This window comes from Anopheles arabiensis, chromosome X (assembly GCF_016920715.1).
Source record: "Anopheles arabiensis isolate DONGOLA chromosome X, AaraD3, whole genome shotgun sequence".
In the NCBI taxonomy this organism is placed as follows: Eukaryota; Metazoa; Arthropoda; class Insecta; order Diptera; family Culicidae; genus Anopheles; species Anopheles arabiensis.
In genome coordinates this window covers 22,231,656-22,253,079 of record NC_053519.1, presented here as the reverse complement: position 1 = coordinate 22,253,079, position 21,424 = coordinate 22,231,656, and the positions used below count along the sequence as shown (strand labels likewise).

The following is a 21,424-nucleotide window of genomic DNA, read 5'->3' as shown; positions in this document are numbered from 1 at the left end:
CCACCCGATTTCCCGTAAGGAGCATCACTGTCGCTGTTTGTGACCAGAAACACCACCGTGGAATCAGTAGTGCCATCGTGTATTTGGAGCCACGCGGTTTTGGAAGCAGTAACGCCATCGCGTTTTTGGAGCCACGCGGTGTTGGAAGCAGTAGCGCCATCGCGTTTTCGGAGCCACGCGGTGTTGGAAGCAGTAGCGCCATCGCATTTTGGAAGCAGTAGCGCCATCGCGTTTTGGAAGTAGTAGCGCCATCGCGTTTTCGGAGCCACGCGGTGTTGAAAGCGGCCTTGTATCCAGTTTTCATCGATCGACAACCGGTGAGCCCGTTCCTTATTATTATTATTATTATTATTATTATTTTTCATTCGGTGATACTTGTGCCAGAAACTCAGTGTATTTTTATGCGTTTTATACGACGCGTGTTTTTTTTTTTTCTTTTTCGGTGCGTTTATAAGTAAATATTTAATTAAGTGCAACGTTGTTTTACGAGTTTTACGAGAAAATACGTGCAATTTCTTACGTGCAATTTCGTTAGTGCATTTTTATCGCATACATTTAGCGCAGTATTTTTTCACATTTTCTTCATTACAAATTATACTGGAATATTATGCGTTTTGATTTTTTCCTTGCATTTTGTAAAAAACTTGTATTTATTTAACTGAATTTTGCGATCAGTATTGTTCGCGCCCAAACGGTTCGCTCCGACAGTGAACCAGTTGCAGCGCGTGTGAAACGCGCAGCAGAAGAAAGAAAGAGAAGTTCTAGAAATCTTGACGTTAACGTATATGCATTATTCTCGTGCGCGATCGAATTAATTCACTCACACCCACACATTTGAATTCTTACGATTCTCTCCCATGCGCGAACGGTTAAAAGCGCGAGCCAACGCGGAGAGCGTTGTTGTTGGTTTAGAACTTGCGAAGCAGACAGACGTGCAAAGAAAAATAAACACAACCAGTCCTGTTTTGGTACTCCGAGTGTATCAATTCCTCGTGTTAGGCAGAAAGAAAATCGGTCTTCCTCCAGGCTGAAGCTAGTGTGCTTCAGCTCTTTTTTCACCGGTTGTTCTCCGCGAGGTGGAGGCCTTACAACCCTCCACTGTTTTTTGCCTTTCCCACGTTGGGGCAGCGCAGTCCCCAACATTTTGGTCCAATCGAACCGCATCATTGTGATACCGGCTTACATTCCCCGGTGTCAAGGCGTTCCACTGGAAAACAGGGAGACCAGTGGAAGCGACCATCTTGTCGATTCTGGTCAACCAGGCGACCAGCAAGGTGGAACCACCGATCGCGCAAATCGGTACAATCGACCGTCGGTCGAACCCAAAGCGTGTCCGTGTTTCGCGTGTGTGTGTGCGCGGAGCAATCCCCACGAGAGGAACGCGTTAAGTGTTTCGTGGTCAGTGCGGAACATTCCCGAAAAAACCGTGCCACTGTTTCATGAAGTGACAAAGCTTCAGTTCAGAAGCAATTCCTTCGAAAGTGCAGGTGCCAAGTGTGTGTGTGTGTGTCCATGCACAAAACAAGTTATTCTCAAGCGCGCGAGACTTGAGCTTCGCACGCGCGAGGAAAAGTTCGCGAATTCGTGCTTGTGCGTTCAAACGCAAAGCAATTACCTCAAGACGTGCCCGTGCTTCGGGTGTCTGTGTGCTTAAAACGGTCCCTACCTGAGGGACGCGTCCTAGTGTTTCGTGTGAGAGTGTATGCGCGAAACATTTCCGTTCTAAGCAAACGCGGCTTTCTTCGTGTGTGCGAACGCGAAGAGAAGTACGCCTATCCGTATTTCGTGTGAGAGTGTATGCGCGAAACATTTCCGTTCTAAGCAAACGCGGCTTTTTTTTTCGTGTGTGCGAACGCGAAAAGAAGTACGCATAGCCGTGTTTCGTGTGAAATCCGGTGCGCGAAACATTTCTTTCCAAGGTGCGTGTAGTTTTGTTTGTGTGTGCGAGCGCAAAGCAAAATACGCGCATCCAAATTCGTGTGAAATTTGTTCGCAAAACATTTTTCTAAAGCGCGTCGTGTGTCTGATCGCGATAAGTGCGCATTCCGTTGTTTTTGCATGTGTGTGTGCGCAAGACAGCTTCATCCAAGCAGTGCATGTGCCTGAATTCCGTGCATCCGAGCGCGAGAATTATTTCTCCGTCTGGCGCGTGGCTTTTGTCTCGTGTACGTTTGTGTGTGTGCGCGAGAAGAAGCGCGTGTAGCGAAGTCGTGCGTCCGAGCGCGATAACAATTCCTCTGTCTGGCGCGTTGCCTTTGTCTCGTGTATGTGTGTGTAGACTCGCGCGCAAGAAGTGCGCGCAGTAGTGTTTCGTTCGTGTGTGGTCGAGACATTTCCACAAAGGTGCGAGTTCCTCGTATTTTGCGTATGATCCCAGACTCTTGCGCATTCTGTTGTTTCATACTTTGTGAGTGTGTGTAAGCGTTAGCGTGGCTAGAACAACGCTACCTATATGCTTTGAATCCAAATTCTGTTGAATTTCGTAAGCCCGCCGTCGGCAGAAACAAGCGTAAGCGTGGCTTAAACAACGCTAAAAACTCAAGTGATTCCTTGAACTTTTCCGTGAATTTGAATACCGTGTTCGGTGCAAGTGTGAACAAGCGTGAGCGTGGCTTTGACAACGCTTTCCGGGTAAAAGTGTAAAATAGCTTCATCGACAGGCATACGTACCAAGATGGGTGGCCAGGATCACACTCCGAAGAGATCCCAGGATGAAGCTACCAACGCTAAGGTGCTGATTCACCAGCGTGGCCAAATCAAGCGCAGAGTCACTCTCATCAACAACATGCTAGAGGAAGCCAAAGAAGACCCGTCGAAGGTGACTCAAACGCAGCTAAAGGTGGCCGATCGCCTCCTCACCCCGCGTATCCCCACACTTGTGCCGATTACTGGAGTCGGTACAGTAAAGACGTGTGCCCGGGAAAAAGTCGTCGTGAACATCGAATCTCGATATTCAACCTTCTCAACAACCGCTGAGTGCCTCGTGATTCCCAAGGTCACAGGAATCATCCCCACAAGCCAGCTGAACGTGTCGAAATGGCCATTACCGCCCGATATCTTTCTTGCCGATCCTGAATTTCATACACCTGGTCAAATCGACATGTTACTGGGTGTGTCACATTTCATGCGTCTTCTCAAGTCAAACAGAATGCACCTACGAGAAGATTTGCCTGACCTGCAAGAGACTCATCTCGGATGAGTCGTTGCTGGAGACGTCGAGGACGAGTCGACCAATCAGCAGAGCTTCATCGCTACCACCACTACGCTTTCCGAGACCATGCATACATTTTGGGAAGTTGAAGACATCGGAGATAAAGATGAAACGACCGAGCATGAAGAATGCGAAAAGATTTTTCTTGCTACCCACCGACGTGACAATGATGGAAGATACATTGTCGCCCTACCATTTCGTGAGTATCCACCTGTACTAACTAACAATCGAGAGCTTGCTTTGCGTCGTTTCCTCTCTTTAGAACGGCGAATGAAGAAAGATCATTCCCTGAAGCTCCAGTACTCCAAGTTCATCGATGACTACGAAGCTCTTGGTCATTGCCATGAAGTCAAGGAGGAATCCGACGAACCGAACAAGGCTCGCTACTACCTACCTCACCATGCTGTCCTACGTCCATCGAGCTCCAGTACGAAGCTGCGAGTGGTCTTTGACGCAACCGCCAAGGCTACAACATCCGATGTAGCTCTCAACCAAGCCCTAATGGTGGGTTCAACTGTGCAGAACGACATCTTTGTCATCCTCGTCCGTTTCCGGAAACACTTTGTTGTGTTCACAGCTGATATATCGAAGATGTATCGGCAGATCAAGGTCATCTCCGACCACTCGTGTTTTCAACGCATCTTCTGGCGTGCTGATCCAGCACTTCCTCTTCGCGTCTTAGAGTTGACAACCGTCACTTATGGAACATCGTGCGCTCCTTTCCTTGCGACTCGGTGCTTACTGCAGTTGAGCATCGACGAAGCGTCATCGTATCCGAAGGCAGTCAACATCATCCGAGACGACTGTTACGTTGACGACATCCTATCCGGAGCCAGCACTGTAGCTGAAGCAATTGAGTGTCAAACCCAGCTCCTAGGGTTACTCAATTCCGCTGGGTTCCCAGTTCACAAGTGGAGTTCGAACTCTCCAGAGCTCCTGAAACACGTCCCCGAAGCTGACCGTGAGGAACTGGTAACTCTCGGCGACGAAACTGAAGGTGTCTTGAAGACACTCGGATTGACATGGAATCCACATCAGGACGAATTTGCATTTGTCGTTGACCAGTTCATGCAACATTCCAATCCACCAACCAAGCGATCCGTTCTTTCCGAGATAAGCAAACTATTTGACCCGATTGGCTTGCTCTCGCCGGTCATTATCATTGCGAAGCTTATTTTGCAGAAGATTTGGTTGGCTGGACCTCCATGGGACACCAACCTAGAAGGAGAACTGCTGCAAGAGTGGCTGCAGTTTCGTACATCCCTGAAGAACGTGAATGGCATCAGAATACCGAGGTGTGTGGTGCTTCCTAACCACATTGCTGTTGAAGTGCACGGTTTTTCTGATGCATCCAAAAGAGCCTACGGAGCAGCGTTGTATCTTCGCTGCATCTTTCCTGATGGAACTGCAAGTCTTCGTTTGCTTTACAGCAAATCGAAGGTTGCACCAGTGAAACCAGTAACCATTCCGCGCATGGAATTGCTAGGAGCCTATCTTCTCGCAAGGCTGATCTCCAAGGTTGCTGGGTCCATCGATCTTTACCTCCGCAACATCATACTCTGGACTGACAGCCAGATTGTCCTTGCTTGGCTGAAGAAACCACTTGCAAACCTGCAAGTATTTGTGCGAAATCGAAGTGAAAAAATTTGCAACCTTACCGAACCGCTGGACCTACAATGGAAGTACATTTCAACGAAGGAAAATCCAGCTGACATCGTGTCTCGAGGTCTTCTGCCAGAAACCTTGAAGACAACCACTCTCTGGTGGATGGGTCCGACGTTCCTTCAGAGAGCCGATTACGACGTAGAGATTCCGGAAGATCTTCCTGACGAAATCGTTCCAGAATTGAGAGCGTCACCCGTCGTTTCAGCGCTGGTTATCAAACAAGACAAATTACCCGTGTTCTTGAAGTTTAGTTCTTTTCGAAAACTGCAACGAGTGATTGCTCTAGTTCAACGCTTCATCCTGAATTGTCGACAAAGAGACGTTTCAAAGCGTGTAACCTGCCAACATTGTACCATCACCGAACTTCGAAGCGCTTTAAACGTCATTGTAAAGGTCATCCAACATGAGGCTCTTTCTAACGAACTCCACCGAGTAAAGGCTAATGAGCCGTGTAAGCGGATTCAAGCTCTGCATCCGTTCATCATCGACGAGATTCTGCGAGTCGGAGGAAGACTCCAGAATTCCAATCTACCACTGTCCAGTAAACATCAAATCTTGCTACCCAAGCATCCCATCACCGATCTCATCATCCTGACGTTTCACCAAGAGCTCATGCATGCGGGTCCCTCCGGTCTCCTAGCGGCGCTTCGATTGAAGTTTTGGCTGCTAGATGGACGATCATCAGTCCGTAAGATCACCAGATCCTGTGTCCGTTGTTTCCGATCGAAGCCTCGAAGTTCCAGCCAGTTGATGGGCATCCTGCCGTCATGTCGAGTGACTCAAGCCCATCCGTTCGAGAAAACAGGAATAGACTACGCTGGTCCGGTATGGGTCAAGGAGGGCCGATAAAAACCTCGCCTTGTGAAGGCTTACATTGCTGTCTTTGTCTGCATGGCAACGAAGGCGGTACACTTGGAGTTAGTCTCGGACATGTCGAGCGAGACTTTCCTTGCTGCATTTCATCGATTTACTAGTCGACGCGGCTTGAGCAAGGAAATCTTTTCGGACAATGGATGTAATTTCAAGGGGGCTAGTTCGGAACTACATGAGCTGTACCAACTATTTCAAAACCGAACGACCGTCGACGACATCGAGAAATATTGTCAGCCAAGGGAGATCGTGTGGCATTTCATCCCACCCAAAGCGCCAAATTTTGGAGGTCTTTGGGAGGCAGCCGTCAAGAGCACTAAGTACCATCTAAAACGAACGCTCAAGGACGCTAAACTGACATTCGAGGAGTTTGCAACGGTCCTGACTCAAGTGGAAGCTATCCTAAATTCGCGACCGCTGTTTGCGATCTCCGCTGATCCCTCAGATCCAGAAGTCATCACGTCCGGCCATTTTCTTGTTGGTCGTCCTCTGATTGCTACCCCCGAGCCAACCTACGACAGTACTCCGATGAATAGACTGTCTCGGTGGCAATACTTGCAACAACTGAGGGAGTAGTTTTGGAAGCAGTGGAGAAAAGACTATCTTCAGAGCCTGCAACCGCGCAGCAAGAATCAACAGACACTTCCAAACATTCGCCCTGGAATGATCGTGTTAGTTGAGGAAAGAGATTTGCCTTCGCAGACCTGGAAGCTTGGCAAAATCGTGAACATCTACCCGGGACCAGACAACCTCGTACGAGCTGTGGACGTTAAAATCGCCGGAGCGATTTATCGACGAGCCGTATCCCGAATTTCCATCTTGCCGATCGAAGACAACTGCCCTGAACCTGATTGCAGTGCTTCAGAGGATTCTTCTCATCCCGGGGGTGCATGTTCGCGCCCAAACGATTCGCTCTGACAGTGAACCAGTTGCAGCGCATGTGAAACACGCAGCACAAGAAAGAGAGATGTTCTAGAATTCTTAGCGTTAACGTTTTTGCATTATTCTCGTGCGCGATCGAATTTATTCTCTCACACCCACACATATGAATTTGTTACGATTCTCTCGCATGCGCGATCGGTTAAAGGCGCGAGCCAGCGCAAAGAGAGTGTTGTTGGTTTAGAACTTGCGAAACAGACAGACGTGCAAATAAACACAACCAGTCCTGTTTTGGTACTCCGAGTGTATCAATTCCTCGTGTTAGGCAGAAAGAAAATCGGTCTTCCTCCAGGCTGAAGCTAGTGGGCTTCAGCTCTTTTTTCACCGGTTGTTCTCCGCGAGGTGGAGGCCTTACAACCCTCCACTGTTTTCTGCCTTTCCCACGTTGGGGCAGCGCAGTCCCCAACAAGTATTATAGGTCATTTTTATCCTTGATACGTTCAAAAATTTAAGTACGTGTAGTGAATTAGAAAACAGGTTAGATTTCTTTGTATTGGTTTTGTAAACCACAGAGTGATGCCTTTGAAAGCTAGTGCCGAAGGAAAGGGTGAGGAGAGTTCAAGTTCGGCAGGAACGACAAAGGTGTCGGCGCCGGGCGATAACCCCTGGGGGTAGAGGATATATCTACGAAGTTACCAACTTTTTGGGAGGACGTTCCAGAAGTTTGGTTCGCTCAAGCAGAAGCGAAAATTGAGCTTTCAAAAACTTCACGGGAGCGCACGCAATACACATATTTGATCGCTGCACTGTCCAAGGAAGTATTAGCTAAGGTGCTGGACAATGTGAAAAGTCCTGACCCGGTAAAACCATACTCTCACCTAAAGGGATAAATTTTAAAATGATTGACAAGTAGTGAGGAAACACGATTGTCAAAATTGTTATATCATGTTGAGATAGGAGATAGAACTCCATCAGATTTCTATCGACACATGCTACAGATAGCTGGGGATTCTACCGATCTTTCCGTAACTCTTGTGAGGAAATTGTGGAAGTCAAGACTGCCTAAATCGATTGAGGTAGCCTTAGTTGCAGTTGATACAAAAGATCACGCTGAGCAATTGCGGAGAGCAGACAGGCTGTGGGAATGCACACAATCTAGTGGACTATCCGAAGTGAATACTCGTGCTAGAGTTACATGCGATTCAGCGTCTGATGAAATCCGGTGTGAAATAAGCGAACTACGCGACATGATCAAGAAGATGTCAAATCTTTCCCAACGACAACATCGTGATCATAGACGCAGCTTCTCTAGAGAACGGAGAAATTTCCAAAGTCCATCTCGTGAAAGGAAACCATTTTGTTGGTATCATTACATATACGGTAACGGAGCAACCAAGTGTGTTAAGCCCTGTAATTTTTCCACAACACGAGTCAAACACTCAGAGGAAGAAAAAAACTAAGAAGCTCACGGGAGTTGCCGGATCTCCCTAGAGCATACAGAACTTCTCCTCGTTTGTTCGTAAATGATATGATGACATCATTTACCTTTTTAGTGGACACAGGGGCTGATGTATCCGTCATTCTATTTCATTTAGCTGGTAAAGCTTATAAACCTACAGACTTAGTTTTGCAAGCAGCCAACGGAAGTACCATAGAGACGTATGGCACGAAGCTGATTCAAGTAAGTTTAGGTTTCAAAAGAGTTTTTACCCACATTTTCATCATAGCATCCGTAAATCGTCCTATAATAGGAGCTGATTTTTTATACAAAACCGGAATACTAGTGGATATCAAAGGACGTAGGCTAATTGATTCGACCACTAATATAGCGATCATAGGATCGTTGGCACTTGTGGATACTTCTTCACCTAAACATTTTATACTTGAAGCAGGAGACTTCGGACGAGTTCTACACCAGTTTTCATCTTTGGTAGAACCACCGGACTACAGAAAGCCATGTCATAATGTGTTTCATTATATTGAAACCAAAGGCCCTTTGCCTTTTGCGTAGCCACGTCGCCTTGACCCGCAAAAGCGAAAAATCGCCCATGTGGAATTTCAACAAATGGTAGACTTAGGAATTTGCCGCCCATCATCATCACCAGGGTCATCGCCTTTGCATATGGTGCCGAAGGGTGACAACGAATGGAGACCATGTGGGGATTATCGAAGGCTTAATGCCATTACGACACCAGATCGGTATCCGATCCCTCACATCCAGGACTTTACCATGCAACTGCAAGGTTGCAATTTTTTTTTCAAAGCTTGACATAGTACGAGCATATCATATGATCCCAGTAGCAGAAGAGGACATACATAAGACGGCCATTACTACCCCTTTCGGCATGTTCGAGTTTTTACGAATGCCTTTTGGTTTGCCGGTTAAACATTCCATGCCGGTCAAACATTCCATGCCGGTCAAAAATGCCGGTCAAACATTCCAGAGGTTCATGAACAGTCTATTGAATGACCTCAGTTTCGTATTCGTCTACATTGACGATATTCTAATTGCCAGTCCGACGAAGGAAACGCACCTTGAGCACTTGCGCATAGTGTTCAATCGGTTGGCAGAATACGATTTAAAAATTAAACCATCCAAGTGTGTGCTAGGTGTATCTACCATTAATTTCTTAAGCCACACAATTTCAGCTAAAAACATTCCCAACGCCAAAATCGGTTAAACAACTACAGCGATTTGTGGGAATGGTCAACTATTATCACCGTTTCTTACCGAGCGTTTCAAATACGTTGAGACCCTTGTACAAGTTGATAGCACAGCACACCAAGCAGAAATTAAAGACATTCGACTGGTCGGAGGAGTGCGACAAAGCGGCCCTTCAGGTCAAGTCAGACCTAGCAAAAGCTACGATACTGTCACACCCAAGGTCCGATGCAGTTTGTTCTTTAACCACGGACGCATCTAATTTCGCCGTGGGAGCGGTACTGGAACAACATTTTGAAGGAAGTTGCCAACCACTAGCATTCTTCTCTAGAGTAATCACCCCAACCGAACAAAGATACTCTACGTTCGATAGAGAATTATTGGCAATCGTGCTGAGCATCACTCATTTTAGACATTTTTTAAAAGGCAGGTCATTTATTATATATACTGACCATAAACCGCTCACCACAGCGCTGACGTCAAAAACCGAGAAATCACCTCGACAAAATCGTCATTTAGATTTCATTTCTCAGTTCTCAAGCGACATTCGATACATCAAAGGAGACAGTAACATAGTTGCAGATACTCTCTCGCGTGTGGCAGAAACGGATTCAATTAGTAACTTGGATTACAAAATTTTCTCTGAATGTCACTGTACTGATGAACAATTTAAAACATTATTGGAGGATAAAAAAAAACTCTGCTTATAAACTTGATAAGCTTTTGCTAAACAACACAAAATTGTATTTTGAGGTTTGTCACTTCCAAAGCGAAGGTTTGACCATATTCATATGGACATTGTTTGACTATTACCTCCATCTGAGGACAAATTGTATTTATTAACAGTAATAGATCGTTTCACGATATGACCAGAGTGTTATCCTCTAACTATCATCTCAGCATCTCAGCGGCTACTGTTGCCAAAACTTTCGTGGAACTGTATGTGTCTAGGTTTGGTTGTCCGTTAAGAATTACAACAGATAGAGAAAGACAATTCACTTCAAGATTATTCGAGGAGTTGACCAAACTATTGGGCACACACCATATTGCAACCACTGCCTATCATCCACAAGCCAACGTATGGTGGAACGTTTCCACCGTCGGCTAAAGGAAGCCTTAAAAGCTAGTGGGGACTCACCACAATGGACAGTTCGGTTATCATTAATTCTTCTCGGCATTCGTCTTTCTTATAAAGATGAAATCAGAGGTTGCCCAGCAGAAATGGTCTACGGTCAAAGTCTCCGATTACCTGCAGAAGTTTTTGTACCATCTAGCGACAAAATCGATGATGATACACCTGACTTAATCATTGATTTAAAGAAAGCATTCAAATCCGTAAAGCCATCGAGCCCTCAAGATAACAATAATACGAACAACTACATACCTAAAGCCCTAGAAAATTGTAGACAAGTATTTGTCACGGTTGATAAGGTCAAAACAGGACTTCAAGCTTTATATAACGGTCCATGTACCGTTGTTTGAAGATTCAGACATTTTTTTGTCATTCAAATGAAGGATAGGAATGAATCAATTTCTATTGATCGGCTCAAACCCGCTTTTGAGTGTGAAGCTCATACTAAGGTAACCAAGCCGCTGGAAAGGTCCCCCGTAACGAAAAGACATGTTCGTTTTCGCTAAGAATAAGACCGCCTAGTCCGCAGTAAGCGTTTGACGGCAGATCAAGGTGTTATAAATGACAAGGTGAATTTGTTCAGAGCAAAATGACATTTCTCGACTTGACACATCTCTGCCGGGGGCTCCGGTATAAAAATCGGGGAGGGCTGGTGCGGGGTAATGAAATTTGTATGCAGAGAGTGACAGATGTCCCCCACAATGTCGCCCAGCAAAAGCGGTAAAAATCAACCTTCTAAATACATTATCCTTGCGGCAGATATAAAAGCGTAACTACGTCACTGGAGGGGGATCGTGTGGTGTTCGGCACCACTGGTGGTGTTGCGCTCCTGGCGGCGTTTCCGAATTCACCACTTTCGAGCGTCACACTGTGGTAAGATTAAGTTAGTATAGGTAGGTAGCGATGTAAAAGGATAGTATAGGACACGATGTAATAGGATAGTATAGGACACGAAGTATAGGATAAGAAGGATAGGACACGAAGGATAGGACACGAATAGGAGCGATCGGATGCGCCGATCGTGCTCCTCGAGCTTGCGACCCACCGGTCACCAGCACTCAGAGATCCTTTGAATACGCGCTTGAATGCGAGCGCCTACACGCGTTGTCCAAAACAGCCGAAGTCATACAAAATCATGAAAAAGTCTGCGCCTTTTTGTTCCGGCATCCTCGTGAAGTTTACCGAGTCGAACCGAATAGTTGTGTTCGATAAACATGTGTGCGTATCAGGTAGCAGCATTTGTACTGCTTACCTGCCGTATGCCGCTGTGATACCGAGCGAGACGCTTAGACAACGCGTATAGATGACATGTGTAACCGTGAGGAATTTTTTCTGTGTCTCTTTTGCCTTGTCCTTGCCTTTAGATGTCCTTTCGGGTACGTTCGTGGTATAAGCTCCGTCTCTCTCATGTTAATGGTGAAGATAGAATCCATCGGCTCTGCATTCGAGCGTGGGCAGGCCCGTGGACGCCGTCTGTTCGCACGCAATAAGAACTTGAATTGGCGAAATTATTCAAGTGATTCGTCGGGTCCCGAAGCCGAAGCAAACCCGAAGCCGAAGCAAAACCCGAACGGGGGTTTCTCTCTGCACGATCTCTGCACGGTCTGCACGAACCTTCGTTTTAATAGCCCCCTCCCCCTTTTTTGCCAGGATTTCTTTCCAAAATGAGACAGTGCACAGAATCATATCACAACAATTCTATTTATTAAATTTAATAACATTAATCTAACATGTTTCACAAAAATCAAAAACACATGCACTACGAACACTGAACTTAATTTCACATTAACGCACATTAATTCAACACACACTTTCCACACTCGCACAGTGAATAAAATCACAAAATCGTTACAACACTTTCAGCTCTTCCTTGCTGTTGCGCCTAGTTCCTTTCGCTACACTGTACGGACCACCATTTCGAACACTACGACACAGCCACAGGTTTTGTTGTCTTCGTTCGCCGTGAAACACACATGAAATGGAAGAAAAATGATATTTATTAGAAGGGGGATGTTGGTTGAAAATTTTAATCACTTTTACTTACCTCAAATTAAACAAAACTCCATTTTTTACGGGGTTTATCCGCTGACTACCAAGCGCTGAAACACCACACAAGCACCAACCTCACTGGACTGTAAGTAAAGCCTACTGCGTGAATGTGTGTATGCGCTTCTGCCAAGCCAACCGCGCCGTACTGCGTGTGCAGCCAAGTACGTGTGAGTGTATATTTTCACCACTGGACACAGAACACAAATCTCACCGCACAGCCAGTGGCGGATTTAGGGTGTTGGGGGCCCTAAGCGTTAAAAGCAGTGGAGGCCCCACGGTTGGTGTCGAGCGGGGGGGGGGGGTGCATAATGCTGCACCCATAATGCTGGGGGGGGGGGGGTGCTCAGAATCCCTGTACTGGGTCCCTATAGTTTATGAGTCCCTTCATCCATGGGGCCCCTATCTAGCACAGAAGATCTCGCTGAGACTACTGTACACACTCTTCTATATGCAGGAATTACCATACACGGGGCCCCTACATTGACGGGGCCCCCCGCGGCCGCTCAGTCCGCGCACCGTTAAATCCGCCACTGCGCACAGCAGAGCGTGTGTCGCCAAGTGTATGCATGTGTGTATTTGCACCACAGAATTCTGAACGTCCGCCGCACCGAACGACACAGCGTGTATCGCCAAGTGCGTGGCTGTGTGTTGTATCACCGTGGACTGCAGAAAACTACCTGCACTAGAACAGAGCGTTGGTGTGGTCAAATGTGTGCATGTATGTACTTGCTCCACTGAAAGCCGGTATCGCACCAGATTTCGAGTGTCGCCTTGTGCGTGCGTGTGTGTTATTCTCACAGCACACTCGTTCATCATTTTTTCGTTCTTTCGCTTGAGCCACTCGATTTCGTTCTTCGTTGATTTTAGCAGCGCACGAGGGGGTTTCGGCTTCAACTTCCAACAACAACAACCACACGAGGAGGCTCGGGGACACTCATCAGGGGAAAATCGCTCAAATTAGAGCGAGAGACAGATAGAAAAAGTGAAAGGTCAATATAAAATCTTCGGCTTTTGACTGTTGGGGAGCGATCGGATGCGCCGATCGTCGTTTTCTTATCTTTCGATCGCCAACTAATACAGATCACGTGTTTTCACTCATCGCAATTGTCACGTACAATAAAGTTAAATTGTATCGCGCAAGCCCTACACATACTACCCTAGGCAATCGTATAACCCGTCATATAGAGGCCCTACCAGCAGTATTATTGTAATCATGGTTATGAAAACCAGCCACGAAATATTACAAATAACAATCAACGTGGATTAAGGAGCAGAAATTATTCGAACATCACTTTCAACAGCGAATGCCAAACGCAACATCAACTGAGCGAAGTAATAACAACAATAGAGTGCATTTGGGAAATGCTAACGATTTGGAAGATTGTCACGATACAGTTCCAAACTCGAGTAAAGAGCATGATGAAATAATTAATTTATTTCGTTAAATTACAATTTGATACGGGCGTTAAGGCCAAGTTTTGTTTATTCGGAATTTATCGCAATCTAGTGATTGATACCGGAGCTACATGTTGCGTATTAAATTCAAACTATGTTCCCAAGCAAGCCGTCATAGATAAAACTTATACACTAAATATCCACGGTATCAACGGAGCTACTAAATCTTTAAAGTGCATTGAAACAAGCATTTATGCTAACACGCAAAATTTTCCAATCATATTCCATGTCGTAGATACACTTCCATGCCACATTGTAGGATTAATAGGAGCAAACTTTTTGAGAAAACATAAAACAAATATAAATTTTGATAATATGAGATTGACTTGTGATGTCAACCATAAACAAACATGTTTTATAATCCCACCCAGAACAGAATTTGTTACCTTTATCGATACTACATACACTGATACTTGTGTAGTGCTTAATGAAACAATTCAACCAAATGTGTACATAGCAAACACAATAGCGAATCCACAAAATGGTAAATTACCAATACGCATAGCAAATTTTCAAAATAAGTCAGTAACAATAACCAAACTATAACCGACTATTACACCCGCTTCAGATTTCAACATCTTAGAAATTAAAACTCCGCAACATAATATTGATCATGCTAATCAAATGTTAAAGGAACTTGATTTATCACAACTACACGAAGATGAAAGAGAAGTTATTGCCAAGATTTGTCTCAAATATAATGACATATTCTGTTTTCAAAATGATAAACTAAGTACCACTAAAGTTTATGAAGTGTCGTTAAAAATAAAAAATAATACTATGCCTATATATTCAAAACCATACAGGTTACCGTATGCACAAAAAGAAGAAGTTGATAACCAAATTCGTTAAATGTTAAGAAATAGAACAATGAAGCCACACAGTCAGAATGGAACAGTCCAATTTTATTGGTTCCCAAAAAGGCTAATGCTGATAAAAAGAAATGGAGGCTTGTGATCGATTATCGCAAAGTAAACAGTGTATTGCAAGATGATAAATTCCCTTTACCGAATATTGACGAAGTGTTCAGGCACAGCCCTGTCACTTCATATCGTGCTTAACGAAACACGAACATTCTTCGTTCAATTTCGAGTGTTCGGCTCGATCGAGTAGTTTATAAATAACAGTGTATGTCGCGAATAACGCGTGACGCGTGTTTGCGCGCGTGTAACTGTGCTTTAGTCGCCTCACAATCGACCAAGTTCACTGTGTCCGCGAAATTTAGCGTTTTTTGTCAAACCGCACTATGACTGCTCCGATAAACGTTTTGTCGTCCAGAAGGACAGTTTTACTAGCAGCTTGGCTATTGGCTAAGCACGAACAATTTTTGGCAGAATTTGACCCGGAACGGGATGCAATCGAAATCAACATTCGCATTGCAAAGGTCCAGAAGCTTTCCGTTGATTTGGAAGCAATTCAGGCCAAATTGGAAGATGCGGCGGCCACCGAGGAAGTGATAAGTCACAATGCCGCGTTACGAGACGATTTTGGCTCGCGTTTGATACGCCTTGAAGCCCATTTGAAGGCTAAACGGGTGCACGCTCCGCGATCCGCAAGCACAACACCAAACACTAACCCGTTGGCAGGGATAAAGCTTCCCACCATCTCACTTCCTGAGTTCGATGGTGATTACATGCAATGGCTCACGTATAGGGACACTTTTGAGGGATTAATTCACGAAAACATGGAACTACCACCGATACAAAAGTTTCATTATTTACGAGCTTCCGTGAAAGGCGAGGCCGCAAAGGTGATCGAAGCAATCACGATCAGCGCAGCCAATTACGAGCTAGCATGGCAAATGCTCACCGAACGATACTCGAATGAGTATTTGTTAAAGAAACGGCATCTTCAAGCACTTTTTGGTATGGCCACCGTTAAGAAGGAGAGTGCATCAACCCTTCACCATCTTGTGGACGAGTTCGAACGTCACAAGAAAACGCTCAATCATCTAGGCGAAAAAACGGAGGCATGGAGCTGCTTGTTAGAACACTTAATGTGCACAAAATTGCCTACCTCCACATTAAGAGATTGGGAGGAAAATGCCTCAACTAGCCAAAATCCTAGTTACGAAGGATTAATCGCATTTTTACAGCGCCGTATGCGAGTGTTGGAAACCCTACAAGTAAACATTACCGAAGCTCCCCCTACCGTGAACCAAACGCACTACGCACATAAACATGCTCCGCCTATGCGCTTAGCAAGCTTTCCGTCAACATCACACGACACACGCACATGCCCTTTATGCCACTCCGATCACAATTTAACGAAATGCCCCCGTTTCATGCAAATGTCACCGGAGGAACGGTACCGAAACACAATGACACTGAAATTGTGCTTGAATTGCTTGCGCGACAATCACCGTGTGCGTGATTGCTCATCGCAATACAAGTGCAGACACTGCAATTCAACACACCACTCGCTTTTACACTCTTCACAAAATTACGGCACATTTTCCACTGCAAACACGTCAGCTGCGCAAAATGCTTCCGTACGCAACACACACAACACAGACGATCACACGGCAAACACGCAACGCACTTATGCAGCAGCATTGAGGCAAACTACGGAACAAGTTCTGCTTCAAACTGCACTAGTAAACATTGTTGATGCACATGGCATAATGCATCCTGCACGCGCACTTTTAGATAGTGCCTCCCAGCCAGATTTGATGAGTAGCCGTTTTACTAACCGGATAGGTATCAAATCGGGCACGGTCGATATCACGCTGATTGGTGCTGGTCAATCGTCCACCCCGGTGCGGAAATCGATGCGCACCACGGTATCATCTAGAGCGAGCCCTTATGCGATTAACGTTGAGTTTTTGATAGTCGAGAAGCTTATTGCTGACCTGCCTGCACATGATGTGCCCACCAGCGGCTGGAAATTACCGCCACATATCATATTCGCCGACCCCCATTTCGAGAAGTCGGCACCGATCGACATTATTCTCGGTGCCCGGCACTATCACACGTTCTTTGTAAGCGGGGCGCAATATAAAATGTCATCGAATCTACCAGTCCTGATGGAGAGCGTATTTGGCTGGGTCGTGAGTGGATCAGCATCTACCTCTCAGCCAGCAACATCCAATACTTTTCACACTTCATCCGTGGTGTGTATGGTTTCACTAGAAGAATCAATAGAGCGTTTCTGGAAAGTAGAAGAACTACAGGTTAACGATGGCTATTCTCCTGAGGATCGCAAATGTGAGCAATTTTACAAGGATACAAAACAGCGAGATGAAGCTGGTCGTTATATGGTATGCTTACCTAAACAAGCAGACTTCGATGATAAGCTTGGCCTTTCGAAGGCAGCGGCATTAAGGCGGTTTAGTTTGTTAGAAAGGAGGTTAGAACGAGATACAAACGTAAAAGCGGCGTACCATGATTTCATGCGTGAGTATCTGGAGCTTGGGCACATGTCACGCACATGTCACGCATGCTGCAGCTTGCAAACGATGAGGGCGCCTCTTGTCCCAATGCTGCAGCTGCTTTGAAAACAAACTTCTACGTTGACGATTTCAACGGTGGTGCTGATTCCATCGGAAATGCTCGCCAGTTGCGAATCGAGCTTTCTCAATTGCTCGCCAAAGGCGGCTTCGAGCTGCGAAAGTGGACATCCAATCAGCTCGAGGTGCTCGCCGGTTTAAATGCGGATCAAATCGGCACACAGTCAGCGCGGCAATTCTTACCACACGAAACGGTAAAGGCTCTTGGTGTTTCATGGGAGCCAGAGCATGACGTTTTATCCTTCGAATCAGCAATATCCAGTGATGTGTCCATTCCGACAAAGCGATCCATTCTATCCAACGTAGCTCGCATGTTCGATCCGCTGGGCCTGATCTCCCCGATTGTCATTCGGGCCAAGATGATGATGCAGGAATTATGGTTTCAGAAAGCTGGTTGGGACGAGTATGTTCCAGATACTATCTGTAAGAAATGGAAAACAATACAAGAGGATTGGCAACTCATCTCTAAATTCAAGGTTAGTCGTTATGCGCTTCTACCTGTTGCGCGTATTCAGCTACATACCTTCTGTGATGCATCGGAGGCAGCATATGGAGCCTGTATTTATGCGCGTTGTGAAGGCGAAGGTGGGCAGATTCGCATAACGTTGCTTTCTTCCAAATCGCGTGTGGCACCGCTCAAGCGCGTCACCCTACCCCGCCTTGAACTATGCGCTGCTGTATTAGGAGCACACCTGCATCACCGAGTAAAGAAGGCGATGGGGATCAACGTTGCAGAATCTTTCTTTTGGTCGGATTCCACCATCACCTTAACCTGGATCAGCGCCACACCCAACACATGGGCAACTTTTGTGGCTAACCGGGTATCTGAAGTGCAGCATTACTCACACCCGCGGCAGTGGAGACATGTACCCGGCGCGTCTAATCCTGCTGACCTGGTTTCACGAGGCATGTCAGCCGCTGATTTCCTGAAAAGCAAACTATGGAGCTTCGGTCCGGATTGGCTATCTTTGCCCGCTTCCATCTGGCCCAACTCTAACCCGGAACCAGCCAACGAAACGAATCTAGAGATTCGCCAGGTGAGTGCTGCCGTTGTAAACACAACCACTAATCACCCTTGGTTTGCGTTGTGTTCTAGCTACAAGCGATTGCTGCGTATCGTATCATACTGCATTCGCTTCACACGTAACGCTAAGGAAAGGGCACGCACTCAGCGAACAGCAGCACAGCACCCCACACCTTTAATCGTCACACCCGAGTACATGGAAACAGCAAACACTGTGTTAAGCCGCCTAGCACAGCAGGATGCATTTTCAGCTGAACTCGGGCAGCTCAAAAAGGGAAACGAAGTCATGAGGCAATCACCTTTACGGGCACTAAGTCCATTCTTTGACGAACAAGGGATTATCCGTGTAGGTGGACGTTTACGGCTATCTCAACTTCACTACCAAGCTAAGCATCCTGTTTTGCTTCCCAAGAAACATCCGTTCGCGCAATTGATCGCAAAGTATCAACACGAGGAGCTTCGTCATGGAGGAGGAAGGCTGCTCTTATCTCGAATTCGCGAAGAGTTTTGTCCGTTAGATGGAAGGCATCTTGTTAAGCACATTGTGCAGAATTGTTTTCGGTGCATTCGACAGCAACCGACACTTGAACAGCAACAACTTGGACAGCTTCCAGCGCAGCGCATCACTCCCAGCCGGCCTTTTAGTGTTACCGGAGTGGATTACGCCGGTCCATTATACCTGAAGCCAGCCCATAAACGGTGTTTGTGTGTTTTTCCACTAAGGCCGTACACTTGGAGCTGGTAAGTGATCTAACTACTGCTGGTTTTTAGCTGCATTACACAGATTCACAGCACGACGCGGTTTACCGGCACACATACATTCGGACAACGGGAAAAACTTCGAAGGCGCGGCGAGGGAGCTTCACGAGCTGTTCGAAATGTTTCGCGATGAACAGCAGCTACATCTAATTGTGACAGATTGCACTAACCGCGGCATCAATTGGCACTTCACCCCTCCCAAGGCACCACATTTCGGCGGATTGTGGGATGCAGCTGTGAAGACCGCCAAGCGACACCTTTTTCGGCAGTTAGGCAGCACGCGACTATCCTACGAAGGCTACACAACTGTCCTACATCAGATTGAGGCGGCGATGAACTCGCGTCCTCTCCTACCTATGTCAGACGACCCTAACGTTCTATCGGCACTTACCCCAGCGCATTTCCTCGTGGGCACATCGATGCATGCTGTCCCCGAGCCGGACTACACCCATCTTCGTTCCTGCACCCTCAGCGACTTGCAGAAGTGGCAGTAATGGTGCAGCGCTTCTGGAAGCACTGGACGACGGAATACCTGCAAGAGATGCAACGTGATAACACCATGGCGAAGAGGAACGACAGCATCTTACTTGGCAGACTCTGGTCATCCTGAAGGATGATTTCCTCCCCCCAACCCGTTGGCCACTCGCACGTATCGTACATGTGCACACCGGAGACGACAAGCTGACACGGGTAGTAACACTGAAAACATCAAAAGGTATCGTAACTCGTCCGATAACAAAAATTTGTGTCTTACCTGTGGCAGAGGCCGACGAGAGCACATGCACCTAATTTCTGTTTATTTTGATTGTTTTTGTTTTGTTTGTTGACTTGCGTCAAGGGGGGGAGGATGTTCAGGCACAGCCCTGTCACTTCATATCGTGCTTAACGAAACATGAACATTCTTCGTTCAATTTCGAGTGTTCGGCTCGATCGAGTAGTTTATAAATAACAGTGTATGTCGCGAATAAACTCTCTCTTCCAATTTTGCTGCACAACGAATAACTGCTGGTAAATATTAAAGGTTTGAAAGTTACACCGAAACGCGGAAAATAAATTATCCGAAATAGTGAGATTAAACACGAAGTAATAGATACTTTATCAGGATCTAAATATTTTTCACATCTAGATTTATCACAAGGGTACTATCAATGCAAATTAAGAAAAGAAGATCGACCAATTACCGACTTTACTACCCCAACTGGTCAGTACCAGATGACAAGATTGCCAATGGGACTAACAATAAGTCCTTCTACTTTCTCGAGAATGATGACAGTGGCAATGTCAGGCTTAAATGCAGAACAATGTCTCATCTACTTGGACGACATCGTCGTATTTGGGAAAAACATGCAGGAACATAATAAAAATTTATTGGATATCTTTGAGCGATTACGGCAAGTGAACTTCAAATTAAACCGGGAAAATGTCATTTTTTGAAGAAGGAAGTAATATATCTGGGACATTATATTTCCGCAGAAGGGATAAAACCCGATCCCCAGAAAATGAAATGCATCAACGATTAGCAACCCCCTAAATCCTCCGATGAAGTGAAACGTTTTGTAGCCTTTGCAAATTATTATAGAATGCACATAAAAAATTTTGCCGCTATTTGCATGCCATTAAACCGGCTAACAAGAAAAGGAATTGTGTGTGTGTGTGTGTGTGTGTGTGTGTGTGTGTGTGTGTGTGTGTGTGTGTGTGTGTGTGTGTGTGTGTGTGTGTGTGTGTGTGTGTGTGTGTGTGTGTGTGTGTGTGTGTGTGTGTGTGTGTGTGTGTGTGTGTGTGTGTGTGTGTGTGTGTGTGTGTGTGTGTGTGTGTGTGTGTGTGTGTGTGTGTGTGTGTGTGTGTGTGTGTGTGTGTGTGTGTGTGTGTGTGTGTGTGTGTGTGTGTGTGTGTGTGTGTGTGTGTGTGTGTGTGTGTGTTTGTGTGTGTGTGTGTCACCGGCTCGGCTCGGGCCGCAATTGCGCTGAACGTTTTATTGAAAAATGTTGTGTTTGTAGATTTCACAAGTGCTTCAATAATTTGGTGTAGGGTTTGTCCATCTATTTCATCATTTAAACTACATTGCAGAGTGTGTGAAACTGGTTGTTCGTTTTGGTTTTTCACCGGTTTTTAGTATAGAGCGTGTTTTTTTATTCATGAGGAACGGCTTTGTCGTATTGCTTGGTAGAACGTTTTTTTATCAAATTGTAAGCAAAATTTACCTGCCTATT

The 21,424-nt window shown here is 45.9% G+C and overlaps 2 protein-coding genes across 2 annotated transcripts; both read left to right on the top strand.

Moving 5' to 3' along the window:
- The first annotated feature begins 2,674 nt into the window (after positions 1-2,674).
- On the top strand, positions 2,675-5,725 carry LOC120905738. Its single transcript, XM_040316776.1, has 2 exons — positions 2,675-2,897; positions 3,474-5,725. The coding sequence occupies exons 1-2, from the start codon at positions 2,675-2,677 to the stop codon at positions 5,723-5,725; spliced, it is 2,475 nt and encodes an 824-aa protein (XP_040172710.1).
- Positions 5,726-5,738: 13 nt separating this feature from the next.
- On the top strand, positions 5,739-6,338 carry LOC120906747. The gene has a single exon (XM_040318660.1). The coding sequence runs from the start codon at positions 5,768-5,770 to the stop codon at positions 6,320-6,322; it is 555 nt and encodes a 184-aa protein (XP_040174594.1). The 5' UTR covers positions 5,739-5,767; the 3' UTR covers positions 6,323-6,338.
- The last annotated feature ends 15,086 nt before the right edge of the window (positions 6,339-21,424 follow it).

Coding starts and splice junctions, on each gene's coding strand:
- LOC120905738 (XM_040316776.1), top strand. CDS start 2,675: ATGGGTGGCCAGGATCACACTCCGAAGAGATCCCAGGATGAAGCTACC. Junction 2,898..3,473: donor TGTGCCGATTACTGGAGTCG/GTACAGTAAAGA, acceptor TCCTCTCTTTAG/AACGGCGAATGAAGAAAGAT.
- LOC120906747 (XM_040318660.1), top strand. CDS start 5,768: ATGGCAACGAAGGCGGTACACTTGGAGTTAGTCTCGGACATGTCGAGC.